This window comes from Hippoglossus stenolepis, chromosome 22, assembly GCF_022539355.2.
Source record: "Hippoglossus stenolepis isolate QCI-W04-F060 chromosome 22, HSTE1.2, whole genome shotgun sequence".
NCBI lineage: Eukaryota > Metazoa > Chordata > Actinopteri > Pleuronectiformes > Pleuronectidae > Hippoglossus > Hippoglossus stenolepis.
In genome coordinates this window covers 16,833,901-16,851,649 of record NC_061504.1, presented here as the reverse complement: position 1 = coordinate 16,851,649, position 17,749 = coordinate 16,833,901, and the positions used below count along the sequence as shown (strand labels likewise).

Genomic DNA, 17,749 nt, shown 5'->3' with positions numbered 1-17,749 from the left:
ACTGAAAGTACATAGTCAATCAAATATAAATACTTCAAACAAACAAATATCTAAATGGTTTTGTTTTCCTGTTCGTCTCCTCAGTGGGACGCCTTCTCCATCCCCGAGCTGCGTAACTTCTTGCGGATCCTCGACAAGGAGGAGAAGGAGCAGGAGGATGCGATACAACGCCGCTACGATTCCTATCGCCAGAGACTGCAGGAGGCGATGACGGAGGTCCGACGGCCTTCTCAGAGGATTTAACCTCCGCTAAACAGGACTACTGCCCCCTAGAGGGACGGAGGAGGTGATTTTGTTTTTACCTCCTCATCAAAGGAGGAAAACGGTGTAAATTCTGATGGAGAGAGGGATGTGAACAGAGGATAAGAAGGAGGATCCAGCTTTTAAAGGACGATACAGACGGAGGGATGATAAAAGACGATAAACACTGAGAGACAGCCGGCGAAGGACAAGCAAAGGGATGAACGGACAGAAATCGGACGGACGACGCCGGAGTTTGATTCCCGCTCGGTTAAAGACTTGAAACTCGCCGCCTGCTCTTCTGCTCCGTCTGCCTGCGAACACCAAAGATTCACTGATTTGTGCCATATTCCCTCATCCTCTCCCTCTCTCCGTCCATCTCTCTCTCTCTCCTCTCTCACTCTGTCCTGCTGTCACATAATTTATGCAGTTTATCTGACTCCTTTGTTTCCCCCAGTTTTTAATCCTCTTCTGAATCTGTGAGCGACTCGAGGCCATATGTTGAGTCAGAGTTTAACTTAATTTGTTTTTGAGGTCTGTACATATTTTTTTCCTTAATTTATATGGGTGAAGCTTTTTTTTTTTTTATTGTTTTTTCTTTTTAAAAACAAAGTCTTATTTTTTGAGTTTATTCTCCAGAGGCGGAGCAACAGTTTGAACACAGACACGGAGAAAAGTTTATCCAGAAGTAAACACACAAACAACACAAGCATCCAAAACTACTGGATGTTGTTTTCACAAGCTGTATTATCACCGAATATCACGATACTGTACCATCGATATATTTATCAAGTTGCTATCGTTGATGAGTTTTGCTTAAATGATCGTGAAAGTGACAAAGGAACGAGCAGGTTGAAGCTATGGAGTCTCGAGTGTGCCAAAGAGAAGATGGTTTTTATTATTCAGTTATTATCTCAACTGACATTTGTTTTAATCTTGTTTTACTTTGTGTTATTTTCACAGACATATGACAAATTAAATATGAAACAGGGGCTTTTTGTTTGTGATACATAATTTAATTGCAAATGTAATCGATGTTTATTTTATTATTATCATCAAATGAATTTTGGCACACTTGAGGTTCCACAGCGTTTTTTTGCCTGAAACTGGATGTTTTTCTGAAAACAGACACGAACTCTGCGACTGTGGCGACTGACGCGTGATCGATGAGGAAAGGTTTGAATAAGTAGAAGGAATAAAGTCTCAGATCGGAGCTCGTGAGGACAGGAAGTCGCTGGTGGCTGTAGACGTGTTTGTTGATGAGGGTGAAGTTGACCGTGATGAGCTGGTGGGATTTTAAAGTTTTCACGCCACCGGCAGAGTTTGAGCTGAAGTGAACTGATGTGATTTGGAGAGATGTGACCTCTGACCTCGGAGGAGGGAGGAAGCGACGATTGAACGGCTTCTGGAAGACGACTAGAAGGTTTAGAGGAAGTAGAAAAACGGACATTAGATGGAGGAAGGAAGAAACGATAAGAGAGGAGATTAAGATTCGTTGCCACAGGAGGTAATTCAACAGAAAGATAGTTCGTGGAAGCTGTGACCTTGAGAACAATGACGGCATTCTCTGTTTTGTTTGCATATATGAAACAACCTGTAATCCACCGCTGAGAGAGACGCACGCCTGTAAGAGCAGAAAGACGCATTGTCCTGCTCTCGTTCATTGTGCTTCTCTTCTTCGTTGCGCTCTTATCTCAAGTTGGAACGTGCAGCCTCGACCTCCAGCTTTTTGTCTGGTGGATAAAAGGGAGAAACATTACAGAGGACAACAAGGAAAGAACGTTAGAAGAGGAGGAATATGGAGAAGAGGAGAAGGTTAAAGATAAATGTGCTGAAGAAGAGTTTTGTTCATGAAAGGTTTCTTTCAAAGTCACAAAGGCCTTTTCATAGCTGCCTTAAATATATATATATATGCAATGTCCTCTTTGGCTTATGTGGTTTATCAAATGACACAAAGACCAGAGAGGATTGTTTCTAGTCTAGTTTTGTAAAAGTTATTGTTTTTTTTCGCTTTTAGAATCAAGAGTTTATTCTAGATTTTCAGGAAACGACTGAAATCGTAAAGACAATCATTTAAGTAAACAACAATGCAAATGAAAACCTGTTTGAATCGTTGTAGTGAATGAAAACAAAGATAAAATGCTTGTTCCAGCTGCAGGTACTGAATGAAGTCGAACTGACGGTGCTGTGGTTGAGACTGGTTGTACTGGTTGTACTGGTTGTACGATACCGCCGTCCAGTGGACAAACTAACTACTACTCTCTCTTCTCTGTGTCAAACGCATTGAGCATAGATTTTATTTTCATTTGTTATAACCAAAGATATTTTTGTGGTGTTGCCTGGAGCAAAAATATAAGAGAGGTGTCTTCCCACCGGAGGGAGAAACATATTTAGTTTAGAGTTTTATTTAAAAGGGTTTTTAAACCTGATTTATTTACTTTCAAACACTGGGTTAAAAGTATGGAGGCAAAAAAAGGGCCTTAAAGAGTTTACTCTCAGAAGCTAATTTAAATTTGTACTATTTTTTGTAAACAAAATATCAGGATGAGAAAGTCAAACTTAACTTTAAACTGAATTCTGTGCTGCCTAGAATTAGCAAAATACAAAATTTGGTGTTGCTTGATAAAAGAAACAACCAAAATATACAATTGAAACTACTTTGGCCACTTTTTGCCTCCATACTGTAAAATTTAAAGTGATACACACGTCTGCATCTTTAAGCCATGTTGTTTGTGTAAATTCTAAACAACTTTAGCTGTTGAAACACATCAGACCAGACTAGTATCAATATTTATATTTTAATTTTTTTGGGGCACTTTACCTTTTTAAATTCAGGGAAGACGGGTTTTTATTTTTCCCCAGTTTTATCTTCAAAACCTCCGCTATCGCTCTGTGTACATTATCTTAACATCTAATACTCTTAATTTGAAAGATGTTGTTAAGCTCTACTTATTAAGTTTTTTTTTATTTTATCATATGAAAGTAAAGTGTGGCAGAATAAGTTTTATTTTGTTTTGTTCTGTTTCAGCTGTCGACTGTGAAATGTTTGGTTGAATCTCGTCTGTCGCACGTTTGTCCTTCTGTACGTGATACCTGTTTTCACCACTGGGCTGTTTGACGTCTAAGCTTCTGAATTATCGTGTATAGAAGCAGTCGGACGACTTTTGGAAAATGGTTTGAACCCAAATACTATTTTTTTTTTTTTCTCCAACGCTGTCAAATCTGCTGCTTATTTAAATTCAGCTGGTTGATCAGTTCATATTTGACGGAATGCCAAAGATCTGTGTCGCTCTTCTGCCACTTGTTCATTTTATTTTTATCTTTTATTTTGTATTGTCCACTGATTCTGTCGGTTTTTTGTTTTTGTGCAGAGAGAAAACATCTGAAACAAAACACACACACAGGTTTTTAAATTTCACGCCTGAGCTGAAAAACCCCAGAATCGAAGTCGTCTCCTGAATCAAACCGGATGAAAAGAATTTTAGTTTCTAATCCTCGTCCTGATTTAAAGTTATTTATTTTTTCCGATTCAGCTCCGATGTAGTTTTTGAGTTCAGTCTGAAAGCCGTGAGCTCGGCCGTGCCTTTGTGAAGCAGCAGAGAAACGATGGTTTGTGTGTTTGTCGGTGTCTCTCTTGTTCTCTTGGAATCAAAACGTGGCCTTTTCCTCACACGGAGGTCGGGCTGCATCTATTAAAGGTGAAATTAAAACTCAGAGCTTTGTGTGTTCAAGTCTTTTCAATGTGTGTGTGTTTTTTTTTATCAGGCTTCTTAACTCCATCAATTTCTGTTAATTTGTTACTTGATTAAAAGATAAATTTATCTCATGCTACTTTGACTTACACCAGAATGAACAATCCAGGATTATGTTTCATTATTTTAATTCCTTCTTCTTCCTGGTTTCCCTCAAAATACTTTTCTTTAACAATTCTCGGGTGTTAGGATGTCAAAAATAATTTGTATCTATAAAGTTTACAGGGATTTCATAGTGACACAAAATACCAAAAATTACAATTACATTTAAAATGTGATAATTTGTTATTGAACTTTTTCATATTTATTCAGAAACTTCATAATTTGAAGATCAAAAAATGCTAATATTTAAAACTATGACAAAATTGGGAATTTTTAACTTTTTCCTAGTTTGCAAATCAATCAGACTTTATATAGAACCTTTCATCCTAACCCCCCCCCACACCCCCAAGTACACACAGACAGCTAACACTTACTCTTACTAAATTAATCAGAGTAAATCCATTTACATAATCTACAAACTTCATTAGAGTAAATTAAACTGTTCAAATCAAATCTTACTTTTAGAAAACCCAATCGGGCAGAACCAGGCTAACGGTTTCCCTCTGTTTCCAGTCTTTATGCTAAGCTAAGCTAAGCAGCTTGTTGTTATAAATGTGATCAGTGGAGTTTCAAGTGTTTTCTACTCTTCAGGGATGTTGTCATTGTTTTGGCTGTGAAGCAGCAGCTCCTCCTCTTGTCCTCTGGTTGACCCCAAACTCAAAGACCCCCATTAAACCCTATCACCTGTAAAGCTGCTCAGGTTCAAGCCCCAGAACTACAGGGTGAGAGGCAGCACAGCCTTCAAAATAAAAGCTTACCACTGTTTGTTTTCGTTTCTCGTCTCTTTTCAGTGGTTTTCAGCCTCTGTTTGTTTCTTAATGTGCGTTTACAGTGATTCCCACCGCGCACAGAGCTGAACTATCCTATCTGCTGTGATTTGATAAAGTAAATTAAAGTTAAACACGTGCTGAACATACAGCCACAACCAGCCCAGTGCAGCTCTTATGTTGAAGGGCGGCAGCGGATGTGTGCGTGTGGTTTTACGCACGGTGAGCGCGCACTGATCCATCGTCTGTGACTCAGACCGAGTGAGATCCTGCAGGAGGAAGGGACTCGAACTGAAAACTGCACAATGTGAGTTTGACCTTTTTGTCTCGTTCGAACCATGAAACGAAGTAAACACGTTAAGTTCTTCTGCTTTTAGTTTGGAGACACGCGCGCGCACTCCAGGAGCGTGACAGTTTCCTCCGAGTCGCCAAACCGCGTTTAAACATCAATTTAAGTTTTATTGGTTGTTTCAAACAAAAAGCCGCGACGTGATAAATCTATTTAAAACTTTTCTTGTCTTCACGACGAGTTTAACAACTTAAAAAACGACTTATTGTAATAAAACAAAGTTAAATAGAAGCCGCAGCTGTTACTCAACTTCTTCCATTAAGATCAATTCATTCTCTTATTGTGCGGCTGTAACATTTATTATCATATTTAATACTTTATAAGTTATTTAAGAATTGAGTGTTGCAACAAACCAGCTCTTTAAAATGCTCAGTTTCTTTAATGAAGCTCGTGAATGAGACACTTTGCTTCACTGCAGTAACTTCAGCTGCTTTGTGAATTAGTTATAGTTTATATATATAATTTCGTTTGAGTATAAAGTTTAACACAGTTTTCCTCCTCTGCAGCAAAGCTTTGAATCTTTAGTTAACACCTCAAACAGCAGATTTCCTGAATCACAAAACCCAGTAAAGTTTCATTTAACAAAGACGAGATGCAAGTTAAAGCTTCTTGTAGCTCAAACGTGTCTGATTCTGTGTCTTTCTACATTTGAAGCCACAATCAGGACATTTTAAGATTTAAAAACACAAACTCCTTCTCACACTGAGCAGGAACCAGCAGAACAAACTGTGCAGCCTCTTGTTTTCTGTGTTTCTCCGTCTCTGGTTGAGAAACTCAGCTGCAGAAGGTTTTTCTCTCGTCCCTGCAGATGTGTCACAACACAAACCCCTCGTCCCGTTTCCTCTTCCTCCCGCAGAGTCCGAGGATCTGAACGTTTCCACATGTGCAGAGCGAACTTCACTTTGTGTGACGGCAGGAAACTAATGGGAAAAGCAAACGCACACGTATGTGGTGTGAAGCCGCCGCACGTCGACGCAACATGACAGGATCGTGTTTGTGTGAAAGAATGTGGCTTAAGGTCAAAGTTCAGACGTGAGGCACTGCAGAGTTATCAGCTGCAGATACGGAGACGTTCAAACACCAGAAGAAGAAGAAGAAGAAGAGGATTAGTTTAAAGAGACGTTTAATCTTTCCACTTGATCCTTGATTTACAAATAATGTTTCTGATTCTTCTGTTTCCAGTTTTTGTTCTGAGAAGTTGAGGATTTGAATTCTTCGCTCTTTGTTTGTTCTTTCGTCAGCAGGTTTACGCAAAAACTAAGGAAATGATTTTGTTAAAACTTGGTCCGAGAAAGAATCTATATAATCTTGGTGGATTTTTTAAAATGACTTTCTTGAATATGGACAGATTGTTCATATCTCAGGTGTAAATGTCTTCACTCTTTTCTCAGGTTCAGTAGAAGATCTTTCCTCGTGGCTCTTCTCTCTGTGGCTGTTGGACTTTACCTGCTTCCTTCCCCCATTGACCCCAAACCACATGTGTAAGTTCAATCACGTGAACATTCACTGTGATAGAATCACTGTGATCTATATACAGTTATTAACAGTTAATCTGAATCCCTCCAGACTGAAGGGGCCCCCCCCGGCCCTCGAGGGGCCCCTGGCCGTCAACACCCGTCTGCAGAAAGGCCGCCGGCTGTTCAGCGGCGAACTACACGGCCCAGAATCCTTCACTGCCGATGACGACGGTGAGTTTTTGTTTTCCTGTGTTCACAAGCTCTGAGAGGAGGCGGCTCCGTGTTTGTGTTTATGATTCCAACGTGTGTGTGTCTGTGTGTGTCTGTGTGTGTGTGTGTGTCTCAGGTAACGTGTACACAGGGACAGTGGACGGGAAGCTGTGGAGGATCGGTCCTGACGACAGCCTCACCCTCATCACACAGATGGGACAGAATCTTCCAGAATGTGGTTCGTTCTCTTTTCCTCCGTCACTTTCATTCAGATTGTGTGTATAAAGTGAATTTTCTCTATATTGAATCCACATGAAAATCACTTTAAACTTTAGCAAACCTCCGCTTCTCTCGATATTTATTAAAACTGATAATAACTGAAAATCACAAGCTTTTAAAATAAAGATCAGTGTGTTTTTATCTAATAAATATGTAACGTGTGTGTGTGTGTGTGTGTGTGTGTGTGTGTGTGTGTCTGCAGGCAGCAGCCCGGACTACGAGCCGCTCTGTGGTCGTCCTCATGGCGTTCGTCTGGATCGCCGCGGTCAGCTGATCGTCGCCGACTCGTACCTGGGGCTTCACAGCGTCGACCCACAAACTGGAGACAAGACTCTGCTGCTGCCGAATCCTCAGGGTTTGTGTTGCTGCGGTTAAACAAACCACGGTCGGTTATAATTTGGATTCTAAACTGTGAACCTTCTGTCGTCAGGGGCTGATGGCGTTCCCTTCGCCTTTCTCAACGGGCTGGAGATCTCTCCGCAGACTGGGATCATTTACTTCACCGACTCGTCCAGTCGCTGGGGACGCAGACACGTCAAGCTGGAGGTGAGGAGGAGGAGGAGGAGGAGGAGGAGGAGGAGGAGGAGATCAGATCAGAGAAATCCACCTGGAGGATCTTAACGGGAACTGTTTCATGTTTCAGGTGATCGAGCTGAACAGCCTCGGTCGTCTGCTCGCCTTCGACCCTCAGACAGGAAGTGTGAGGGTCCTGCTCGACTCGCTCTACATGCCCAACGGCGTCGTCCTGTCGCCCGACGAACACTTCCTGCTGCTCGCCGAGACCAGCATCGGACGCATCCTGAGGTACACACACACGCACACAAACGCACACGCACGCCCTCACTCTGAGGACAAGTTTGTAATCGTATCTCTCTGCTCAGATTTTGGCTGAAGGGCCCGAGGGCCGGCACCACGGAGATCGTCATGGACAACATGGTCGGTTACCCTGACAACATCCGCCTCAGCGACCACGGAACGTTCCTGGTTGGCATAACGACGCCACGGTTCCGGAAGCTCGTGCCTCCGTTCTTGGACGCGATCGCTCCGTACCCGGCAGTGAAACGCTTCCTGGCCAAGGTCTGCGTGATTCTCACCTGTTCTCATTTGAGTATTTAATAACTTCCTGTTAGTTTTGTTTATATGATATGATGGAAATTATCAGAAGGTGAAATAGTAAAGAAAAGAGTGAGAACAAAGTGGATTATCTGTGATTGTAGAGACAAAAAGTCCAGATTTACATTCAAGTTTTGCTTTCATGTTGTCGACTGAAACACAAACTAATGAAAACTATTTAGATTTAGTGAATAAAATCTATAAAAAGGTTCCAGATGATGAAAACAGCAGCTTTCGTTAAGTTAAACTGAACTGAACAGACACAAACTAAATCACACGAGGTCAAACTGATCCAAGAGGAAATCATCCAAAAGAAAAATGAATCTTTAAAGGTTTAAAGTTAAATTAAAAACTAAACTAAACTCAGAGAAAATACATAAACAAGACAGATTTATGAAAACTAAACAGAATAGGATCCGGTTTCTACTCCTGATGAAACTCGGTGTGATTCTCAATGATTCAGTCAGTGGAGAGTAAAGCTCTTTGTTCCAGACTGAGCCGAGAGCAGATAGTGTGAAATCTGACAGGACAGACACACACACACACACACACACACACACACACACACACACACACACACACACACACACACACACACACACACACACAGGTCTGAACTCTTGGTGAACTTAGGGAAGCGTCTTCGAACCAATTATAATTGTAATCGACTGTTTTCCAGTAAATTTAACATGTAAAATGTTTGAGGAGCCAAATTTAAAGATGAAATTTAAACCTTTACTCATTGTTGATTATTTAAAGATTGTTGAAGAGCCTCATTTTCTTTATTCTCTTGTTTTAATTGATTCTTTTGTTCATGTTCAGTTCATCGTTTCCATTTATAAATATTATGTTTCACTAAATATTTAATTTTATATAATGTGTAAGGACTTAAATATCACCCTTATAAAAACGTTTTTATGCTTAAACAGACAAAAATTGACTATTTCATAGATTCTACAATAAAAACATTTTAATTTCATATCTTCCCCACTAACGAAGTGACACCGGTTGTGTCCGTGTCTCCAGGTGATCCCTCTGAGCTGGTACGGTCTCCTGCTGCCGCGCTACGCTCTGGTCCTGGAGCTGGGATTGGACGGCGAGCTGGTGGGATCGCTTCACGACCCCGAAGGTCGTCTGACGTGGGCGATCAGCGACGTGTTCCAGCACCGAGGGAGGACGTACCTGGGCAGCACCGACCTGCCGTTCCTGCCCGTCCTGGAGGGCTGGGACAGCTGATGATGGAGATGAAGACGTGTGCTTTCTTTTTTAATCTCTGGACGGTTTTAGTTTCTGTCGAGCAGCTATAACAAAGTTTTTTTTGTCATGGTTCACTTCTGGAATAGTCAGCGTCTTTGTTCTTCTGCTCGTCCGAAGCAGTTTTCTAGACGTCCGTCTCTTCAACTACGTTTTCCAGGACAGAAAAGACGTCAGATCCCAGAAACCATGTGGAGGGAACTCTGTTTGTTTCCTCGACTTTGTTATTTTGGTCACTACACTGAAATCATCAATGGATTTATATGTTTTTTAAAGATCCAGTTTGGAGGATTTATGGGTAATAATCAGCAGAATATATATATTATATTCATTTAGTTTTATTAGTCTAGAATCACCTGAAACTAAGAATCCTCGTGTTTAACATTGTGTCACGGACACGATTCAAAAGGGAGGTGGGTGTTTAATTGGTTCACTCCACCACTAGATGTCACTAAATCCTACACACTGAATAATTGACTCAATAACGTTACGATTTCTCTTTTACAAACACACGTAATAATTTTATGTTTCCTCCTTCTTTCCCAGACACAAAGCGTCTGTGTTTATAGTTCAGTTAGTTTGTAAACTACATTTTCACTTAGACTCGGATTCGTTTATTATTTCTGTCTGGAATGTAAAAATCTAATTTTAAATTAACCCTGTCAATGTGATTTTTAAACTTTGAAACCATAAGAATGTAAACTCTTAGCACTGTAATGAAAAGACTGATTTTTTAAAAATAAATGTATTTTTAAATTTACAGTTTATCGACTAAATCCTGAATAACAAAATGTTTTTGTCAGATTCTAAACTCTGATGAATTTGTGCTTTGTTCTGTTTTTATAAAACTGTGAAAACATTAACATTGAGTAATAAGTTAACGTAAGTCTCTTGTGTGATATTGAGAATTTCTTTATTTGGACAAAAACCACAAGCAAAAATACATCTTCATCTTCATCATCAACTACAGAAAAATAAAACTGAATGGTGCCAAAACAAACAACTGTCCTGACAGATTGGAAAGTGCATCAGTGAAGTGAAACGTGGAAAATGAATCGCAGAGGGAGAATGTTTCTGTTCCTGTGGATTCAGGACTTTAATCTCAGTGTTGTGATATTTTTTTATTTCAGTCCAGAGCGAAGAGGAGCTGCAGGATCCAGGCATGAAAACAACAACAACAGCAGCAACACAATTCACAAAGTTAACACACACACACAAAAAAAGATTCAGATTTTCACAATAAATGTCACAAGCACATGTAACTCGACAGAGACGACGTCACCTTTCCCTCGAGTCTCCAAAATTTGATCTTTGGTTGGATGTTTAAAAAACCGGCAGAGATTCGACCGGGTTTTAAAAAACATATCGTCACAAATTAACGTCTCAAGGCAGCTTGAAATTTAACACCATCTTCTTCCTTCACTCATCCAATAAGGGTTTTATTATCATCATCCCGTGTACTTGTGTAGTGCGTCTTCAAACTACTGCAGTTGTTGTATAATATTAATACCTAGATTCATGTATTTCTGTCCATTAAAAGATGACGACTGTGGATTAATCAGCTTCGGTATGAAATGTGAAACGTGAGCAGGCGGATGAACTAAAAACACAGAATGACGACGGTTTAAAAACAGACAAATATTTCAAAGTGACGACTGTTAATGCGACTTTTTCCATTCACGAAATTGATATCGACTCTTTTCACAGTTTAGAAAAATACCTTGAAATGATGAATATGTTTAAAATGAGATTTCCTCTCTTCAGTTTCAGTCGTGACCCATGAAATGAGATGTTTAACTTCACTCCCAAGAATCTAACGTCAGTGTAACATGATCTTTAATGTGATGAGCTCTCGTCACTGATTCATGACTGAGATCGAGTTTCCTTCTTCAGCGTTTGTTAAATTTATATAATGTAGCATTTCAACCCTGCGTCTCTTTCTAGGCACTTTTTTGTTGAACCGCCTGTTGATGAAGTTAAATTAGAGAAACGTGAGTCAAATTAAATCCGTCTAATAGAAATTTGGCCTTTCTGCACAACTACTGACAAACTCACTGAACAGGAGCCCGATCTGAGATCTTTAACAAGTGGCTCCTGCACCCACAGGCCCCCCGTCGCCGTGGCAACCGGCCGATTACCAGACTGCAGGATCCCTTCAACATCCATCTTTAACAGCGACTGGCTCAGGAGGCCCCGAAAAAAACAAGGCAACGACAACAGGAAAGGCCGATCACCACAAACAAGCCTTTCCTTCCTCCGCTCGTCTTACTTCATCCTCTGTCTCAGTCTGTTGAGCCTCCGGCTGTGACTGGGGAACATCTGTCGAGGGTCGAATTTATACCTGAGGAGACACAGGACGGTTTGACTAATGCTCACGTGGGAGAAAAATCCCCAAAACACTCAGCTCTGGAGTTTTATCAGCCCTCAATGTATTTATATCACATTTCATGACTCACTTTACTAAAGTGTAAAAGTCAGAGGGTGTAAACATCAGACCTTGGATCGTACACGCCGGGCGTCCGACACGTCTGCCCGGAGCAGGACTGCAGCATCATCAGCCGGTGGTTCATCTTCTCCAGGAAGTCCTGGCCGATGGAATCTGCGATGTTGGTCAGCTGGTACGGGTCAGCGGTGACGTTGTAGACTTCTACGAACACCTGCAGGAGACGCACAGCGCGGTCAAACTGTGGAACTGCGGTTTGTCACTCTTATTCTTTATAACACCAACCGGAGTGACACGATTAATAACAGCACATTAAAACATCACAGGACCCTGTACCTGGTTGTCATCAAACTCGCAGTACTGCAGGTTGGCAGAGGGGGCGACAGTTCGCACGCAGGCGTAGGTGTTGTTGAACGAGTCCTCGCACACACAGTCTGGAAAACACTCCTGAAGAAAGAGAGAGAGAGTGAGTTGTTTTTCTGTTTCTTCCCTACAGCTGATTTTAATGTTTGACTTCTCCGTCAGTCCGTACCGACACTCCGGGGCCCAGCAGGGGGCAGGAGGGGTCGGACACGTTGCTTCCTTCTCCTTCATACTCCACCAGGACGTCTGTCCTCCAGCTGCTGCTGTTCACCTTCCCCTCCTGGAGACACACGTTCACATTTATGATATAAATATATAATCTTTAACCAACCACTCATCTTTTCACGAATTAAGCATATGTGTGTTATTTTCACATGTTATGAAATAATAAATAAAATCATTAATCTGGGAATCAATGTCTTATTCGTTCTTTTGGTTTATCTTTTAATATTTAAACTGGACATAAGAAATGATACAAAAATGTGGGTGAGAAGTATTTTCAGTGTTTAAAACACAGATGAACCTTGAATGACTCATTTCTCTGCTCATATTTACTTAGAAACTGGTTTTAGTGGATGAATTTATTGAATTAATGTCAGTTTTGTATTTGCTTGAAAAAGAAAATGGGGATCTCACCAGAACGGACAGGAAGGACATGCCGTCCATCTGCGTCTTGTTGACGTTGTAGCCGGCGATGTCCAGGAAGGTCGGACCCAGGTCAACATTCGCCACCGGCATCTGACAACGTGACAAATTCAGTTCAGGTCAACAAAGACGACAGAATAACAACAGAATGTTTAATGTGGGTTTGATTCTGTTTCTGTAACTAATATCTTCTAAATTGCATATAATAAAACATATGAACATGTGTGTCTGTACCTGGGTGGTCTGGTTGGGTTTGATGTTCGGTCCTCGGACCATGAGAGGAACCTTGATGTCGAACTCGTAGAGCTGCCTCTTGTCCAGAGGAAGCGAGAACTGACCTGGAGGAAGAAGAACAGTTTTAAACTCTATTTGTGGATCTGTATTTGAAATCATGAGCCTGAGAACAGGAACCAAGCATATTCTTCTCTGTCGACATAAACATGGCTGACACATGTTTACGCAGGTGTCCACACGTGTGCACGTACCCGTGTGATACCCGTTGTCAGAGGTGAAGAAGATGTAGGTGTTGTCCAGTTCACCTCTGACCTCCAACCTCTTCACTATCTTCTCCACCAGGTCGTCCACTGAGAGCAGCGTGCGCCACCTACAGGTCAGGATGAAGAACGACGCCAGACTGAGAATCTACATCTTACTGTTCTGAGACTTTTCAAAAATAAAGTTACGACACAAATACAAAGCACGCAGGTGGTCGGAGTGTTTAACGTGACTGCCGTCGTGTTTCATCAAAAATGTATCTTTAGTAAAAGAGCTTAAATGTTTCTCCTGATAAAAGAGGAAATGAGTCAAGTTAGTCACTGAACTATGAACAGACAAGGATTTAAAAATAGAATCACCAGCTTGTGGTTGTTTGCTTCCACCAACCAGAGAAGTTTGAGTCTACATACACATTCCTCCAGACTCATGAGGTCACAGTGACCTTCGACCACTGAAATCTAATCACTTCAACTTTGAGTCCAAGTGACAACTTAAAATAACAAATTCACGGGACAAAGAACAGAAGGTGTTCCCAGATAATGCTCCTGAAATGTTAGGCTCACAGGTACAGAGATTGACCTTTGACAGGAAGGATGAGGAGATGATGAAGAGCAAGAGGACCAATGTAAAAGCAAGAAGCAAGAAATAAGAAAGAGGAAGGTGAGACCGACCGTTTCCTGAAGGCATCGTCCAGAAACTGAACAGAGGAGTTGGACATGGGGGTTTTAGCTTGTCGGATCAGCCAGTGTTTGTCCTGAACAGAGAAGACGAGCGTTAGAACAAAGGTATTCACACATGACATCACTGGGGAGACGTTAAACGTTGACGAAACGAGGCACCGACCTTCCCGTGGACGTTGAAGTTGGGGTCCCTGGGAGCCTTGGTGGTGTTGAAGCTGCTCTGGTACTGAGGGGCCGCTGTCCAGGGAGAGTGGGGCGCCGGCGTGGAAACCATCATGAAGAACGGCTGGTAGTTGGATTTATACTGGAGGAAGTCCAGAGACATGTTGGCCTGAGAGAGAAGAGAAGAGAAGACAGAGAGTTTAATTAATTATGATCATTTACACTATGGAAATAATTAAATGGATGAATTACTCAATGAGTAAACCCAGTAATTTATTATGAAGAGGCCTTTGGATCATTTCGTCTAATTTATCTTTAAAAACCGAACATAAAATGTGACAGAAATGACATTAAACATCACATTTTTAAAGTAATAACTGCGAGTAAATTAATCTGTGATGCTTTACGTTTGTGGCTAATAAAAAAGAAACGTGTTAAGTGTTAATATAAAGAGTCCAGGGACAGTCTAACAATGTAATACAATGTGTGTGTGTTTCTCACCAGTACGTCGGTCAGGTAGTCTTTGCTGTAGTTCGCTCCGTGTTTCTCAGCCTTCCCGTTCACCGACAGTGTGTAGTTGTAATATTGAGAGTTTTTCTCCTGGAAAAATACGAAAGAAGAAGAAGGTTTTATAAATTAAAATGAAAGCTTTTAATGTTTTAAACTTTAAATACTCATGAATCATTTTAGTATCTGGTCCCAAACTGTATTTTTATACCACACACACACACACACACACACAGAACATTCATCATCTCATAAGCTTCAAATGTATGTATGATATAACACACTTTCTATTTTCAGCATGAACTGAGCTGCATTCAAGATTAATGATGGATTATTCACGCATGAAGAATTCAGGTTCACGTCTTAAAATGCTGAATCCTTGATTTGTTAAAGATTGTAAATCTGCACATTTAACTCACATGAACTGAATCCTGATCGGAGATAAACTCTTAAATCAGTTCTCTCTTTACTTGATGGTTCAGTAGCTGATGAATCCCGTAGAATCATTTTAGATTAAAGAGACGGTGAAACTGAAGCAGGTTTAAAAGGTTCTGGGAGGATTTATTTATTTATTTATTACGAGCAGTTAAATAAAAATCTCTCTCGATACGTCGTCTCTGCAGAAACCATGTAATCTGAAGGAGTCTCGCTGTGATACGACCTCACATCTGTGTTTGCTCAGCCACAAACAGATGAAGATAAACTCCGTCGCATTCTGCACACGACCTCTGTCACATGACGCCTGTAAACGGCTCAGAGGAACTCTGACTGGAACTTCAGGAAAATCTATTTTTAGTCAATTTATTCGTCTGGCTCCTTCTGCAGAGAGCGACCAGTCACATGACCTCTGAGGCCAGTGTTCCAATAAACCTCCCACAGGGAAGTTAGTGTGGTAAACACCTTCAAACATAAACATCTTTGTACTTTAAAACAATATGTGGACAAACTGCAGCAAAGAGTTTGGACGATACAAAGCTTTAAAAGGTAAATTCTGACATTTGAGATACTTTTATATTCTTTTTATTTTATTTGATGTGATTATTATAAAAACCAACGAGGATTCCTCTTTCCCCCAGACTGGTTTTCATTTAGACTCTGACAACATAATATTGACCCTTTCTGGAGACTATGTGTTGGAGACTCGTTCCAGGAGGACGGTGATAACAAGAGAAGTTAATCATTCCCCACAAGTAATCAGGACAGAAAACCCCTTAGATAAAGACAGATACAAGAGAACTAATAGTTCTGGGCCTCAAACAACAGAAATGTCTTTGGCTCGTCCTCTAACGACAAAACAAAGATTAGAAACCTGTATTTTCTCGTGTTTCCTTGTATCGTAAGTTGGTTTTAAACAAGCTGAGCTGGTTGTGACTCGGTAGGAGGTTCAGGTTTCTGTCTGATGGCTGAAGGCTTCATTCAGACTCAAACTGCAGAGTGAACATGTGGCTAAGAGGTTGAATGAGTCTGAGTCTCACCAGTCCGACCCAGTAGCTCCAGCCTGGAGGAACGTGCTCCACCCCACCAGCCTCCGGGTGCCCATACTGCAACGCACAATCAAATACACACTGTTATATGACACACACACACACACACACTACGGAGCCGTCACTGTCACTTTATCGGTCTCCGCTGTATTTGAAGACGAGGACGTAAATGTACGACTATGGGCGTCCCGTCCTCTCTCTCACCTGGTTGAGGTATTTCCCGGCGAAGAAGGTTTGATACCCGGCGAAGTTTTTCAGCAGAGCGGGGAAGGTCTGCCCCTCCTCGCTCTTCTGCCAGACCGCGCTGCTGCAGTTCCCCTCCAGCGTGTTGTTGATGACGTGGTGGTTGTGCGGGTATTTGCCCGTCAGGATGCTGGCTCGGCTCGGGCAGCACAGCGGGCTGGCCACGAACTGACGGAGGGAGGGGGAAAGGAAAAAGTCACAGCAGGAAACAAGAGGGACGGATAATACTCGGTTTTAAAGGATTAAATGATGCTTGATGTGAGGGATGAAGACACTCACTGCGTTAGAGAAGGAGATCCCTGCGTCTCCGATCAGTTTTCTCGTCTTGGTGAGTGGACTCTGGAAGGAAAAGATGATTTATGAATAATCTGCTGCAGGGAAATATCTCGTGTTTAATCATTAAACTGCGTCTTTAACCAACGGCGTCACTCAGATGGACTCAAACTTCTGTCTGACAGCCGTCAACAACATACGTCCTGTCCTTAAGAAAACAGACTGGACAATAATAACTAATAACAGAATCTGCTCAGACATTTTAAAGCTGAAAATCAACCAGACTTATCTTAGATTTACTATTTTTCTTATGGAGTTTGGTTTGATAAGAGGTTGATGTAGAAGGTGTGTGTCTGTCTGTGTGTAGTGTGTGTTGTGTGTGTGTGTGTGTGTGTCCTACATGATGTGTCCGGGCAGGAATGTGACTTTTCAGCTGCATCAGCCGGAACCAACAATCAAATTAAGACCCAATTAATCCCACGTGTTTCCGCGGGGTGGGGGGGACTCGAACCCAGCGATGAAACACCGGATATTGAAGTAAATGAATAAAAACAGGTTGAAACTGACCAAACCCCCGATGGCGACGTCCAGATCGTCCGTGAGGATTAGCACCATGTTGGGTTTCCTGTAGGATCCGGCCGCGCAGCTCAAAGTGACGCAGCCGAGCAGGAGGGAGAGAAACGTCGCCGACGCCATTTTAATCCGCTGAGTAACGAAGCACGGGAGCGAGAGACAGTCTGTCCTCAGCTGAGGGACATCAGATCAGCGGGAAGTCTCAGTGAGTCTCCATGAAGCCGCGGGAGCAACAACAACAACAACCTCAGCCCGGGCCCGTGTCTCTGCTCTGTGCGGCACTTCCGTGTTTCTGTGCGGCACTTCCGTGTTCCCACTGTCACGTGCCGCGAGACACCGGATGTGACATGCAACCTTA

General features: G+C 41.8%; 3 protein-coding genes across 3 annotated transcripts in view; 2 read left to right on the top strand and 1 right to left on the bottom strand.

The window, feature by feature from the left end:
- The window catches only part of rassf3 (Ras association domain family member 3), a 41,950-nt gene extending 37,996 nt beyond the window's left edge, over nucleotides 1–3,954 (top strand). Inside the window, exon 7 of the mRNA XM_035146916.2 lies at nucleotides 85–3,954. Within this exon, the coding sequence (XP_035002807.2) occupies nucleotides 85–243 (159 nt within the window). The 3' untranslated portion in view covers nucleotides 244–3,954. The remainder of the gene's footprint in view (nucleotides 1–84) is intronic.
- Nucleotides 3,955–5,054: 1,100 nt separating this feature from the next.
- zgc:194209 (uncharacterized protein LOC570908 homolog) lies at nucleotides 5,055–10,283 on the top strand. The gene is made up of 9 exons (XM_035147451.2): nucleotides 5,055–5,168; nucleotides 6,602–6,691; nucleotides 6,777–6,898; nucleotides 7,014–7,115; nucleotides 7,359–7,511; nucleotides 7,587–7,702; nucleotides 7,800–7,960; nucleotides 8,038–8,233; nucleotides 9,296–10,283. Coding segments are annotated over exons 1-9 (1,152 nt in total). The 5' UTR covers nucleotides 5,055–5,166; the 3' UTR covers nucleotides 9,506–10,283.
- A 136-nt stretch (nucleotides 10,284–10,419) lies between these two features.
- Nucleotides 10,420–17,716, bottom strand: gnsa (glucosamine (N-acetyl)-6-sulfatase a). The gene is made up of 14 exons (XM_035147481.2): nucleotides 17,386–17,716; nucleotides 16,825–16,884; nucleotides 16,507–16,713; nucleotides 16,294–16,359; nucleotides 14,813–14,911; nucleotides 14,313–14,480; nucleotides 14,141–14,223; nucleotides 13,460–13,578; nucleotides 13,209–13,312; nucleotides 12,966–13,067; nucleotides 12,499–12,609; nucleotides 12,303–12,413; nucleotides 12,020–12,180; nucleotides 10,420–11,864 (listed from the first exon to the last, which is right to left on the bottom strand). Exons 1-14 carry the CDS (start codon nucleotides 17,512–17,514, stop codon nucleotides 11,789–11,791), a joined length of 1,596 nt encoding a protein of 531 aa, XP_035003372.2. The 5' UTR covers nucleotides 17,515–17,716; the 3' UTR covers nucleotides 10,420–11,788.
- Nucleotides 17,717–17,749: the final 33 nt, after the last annotated feature.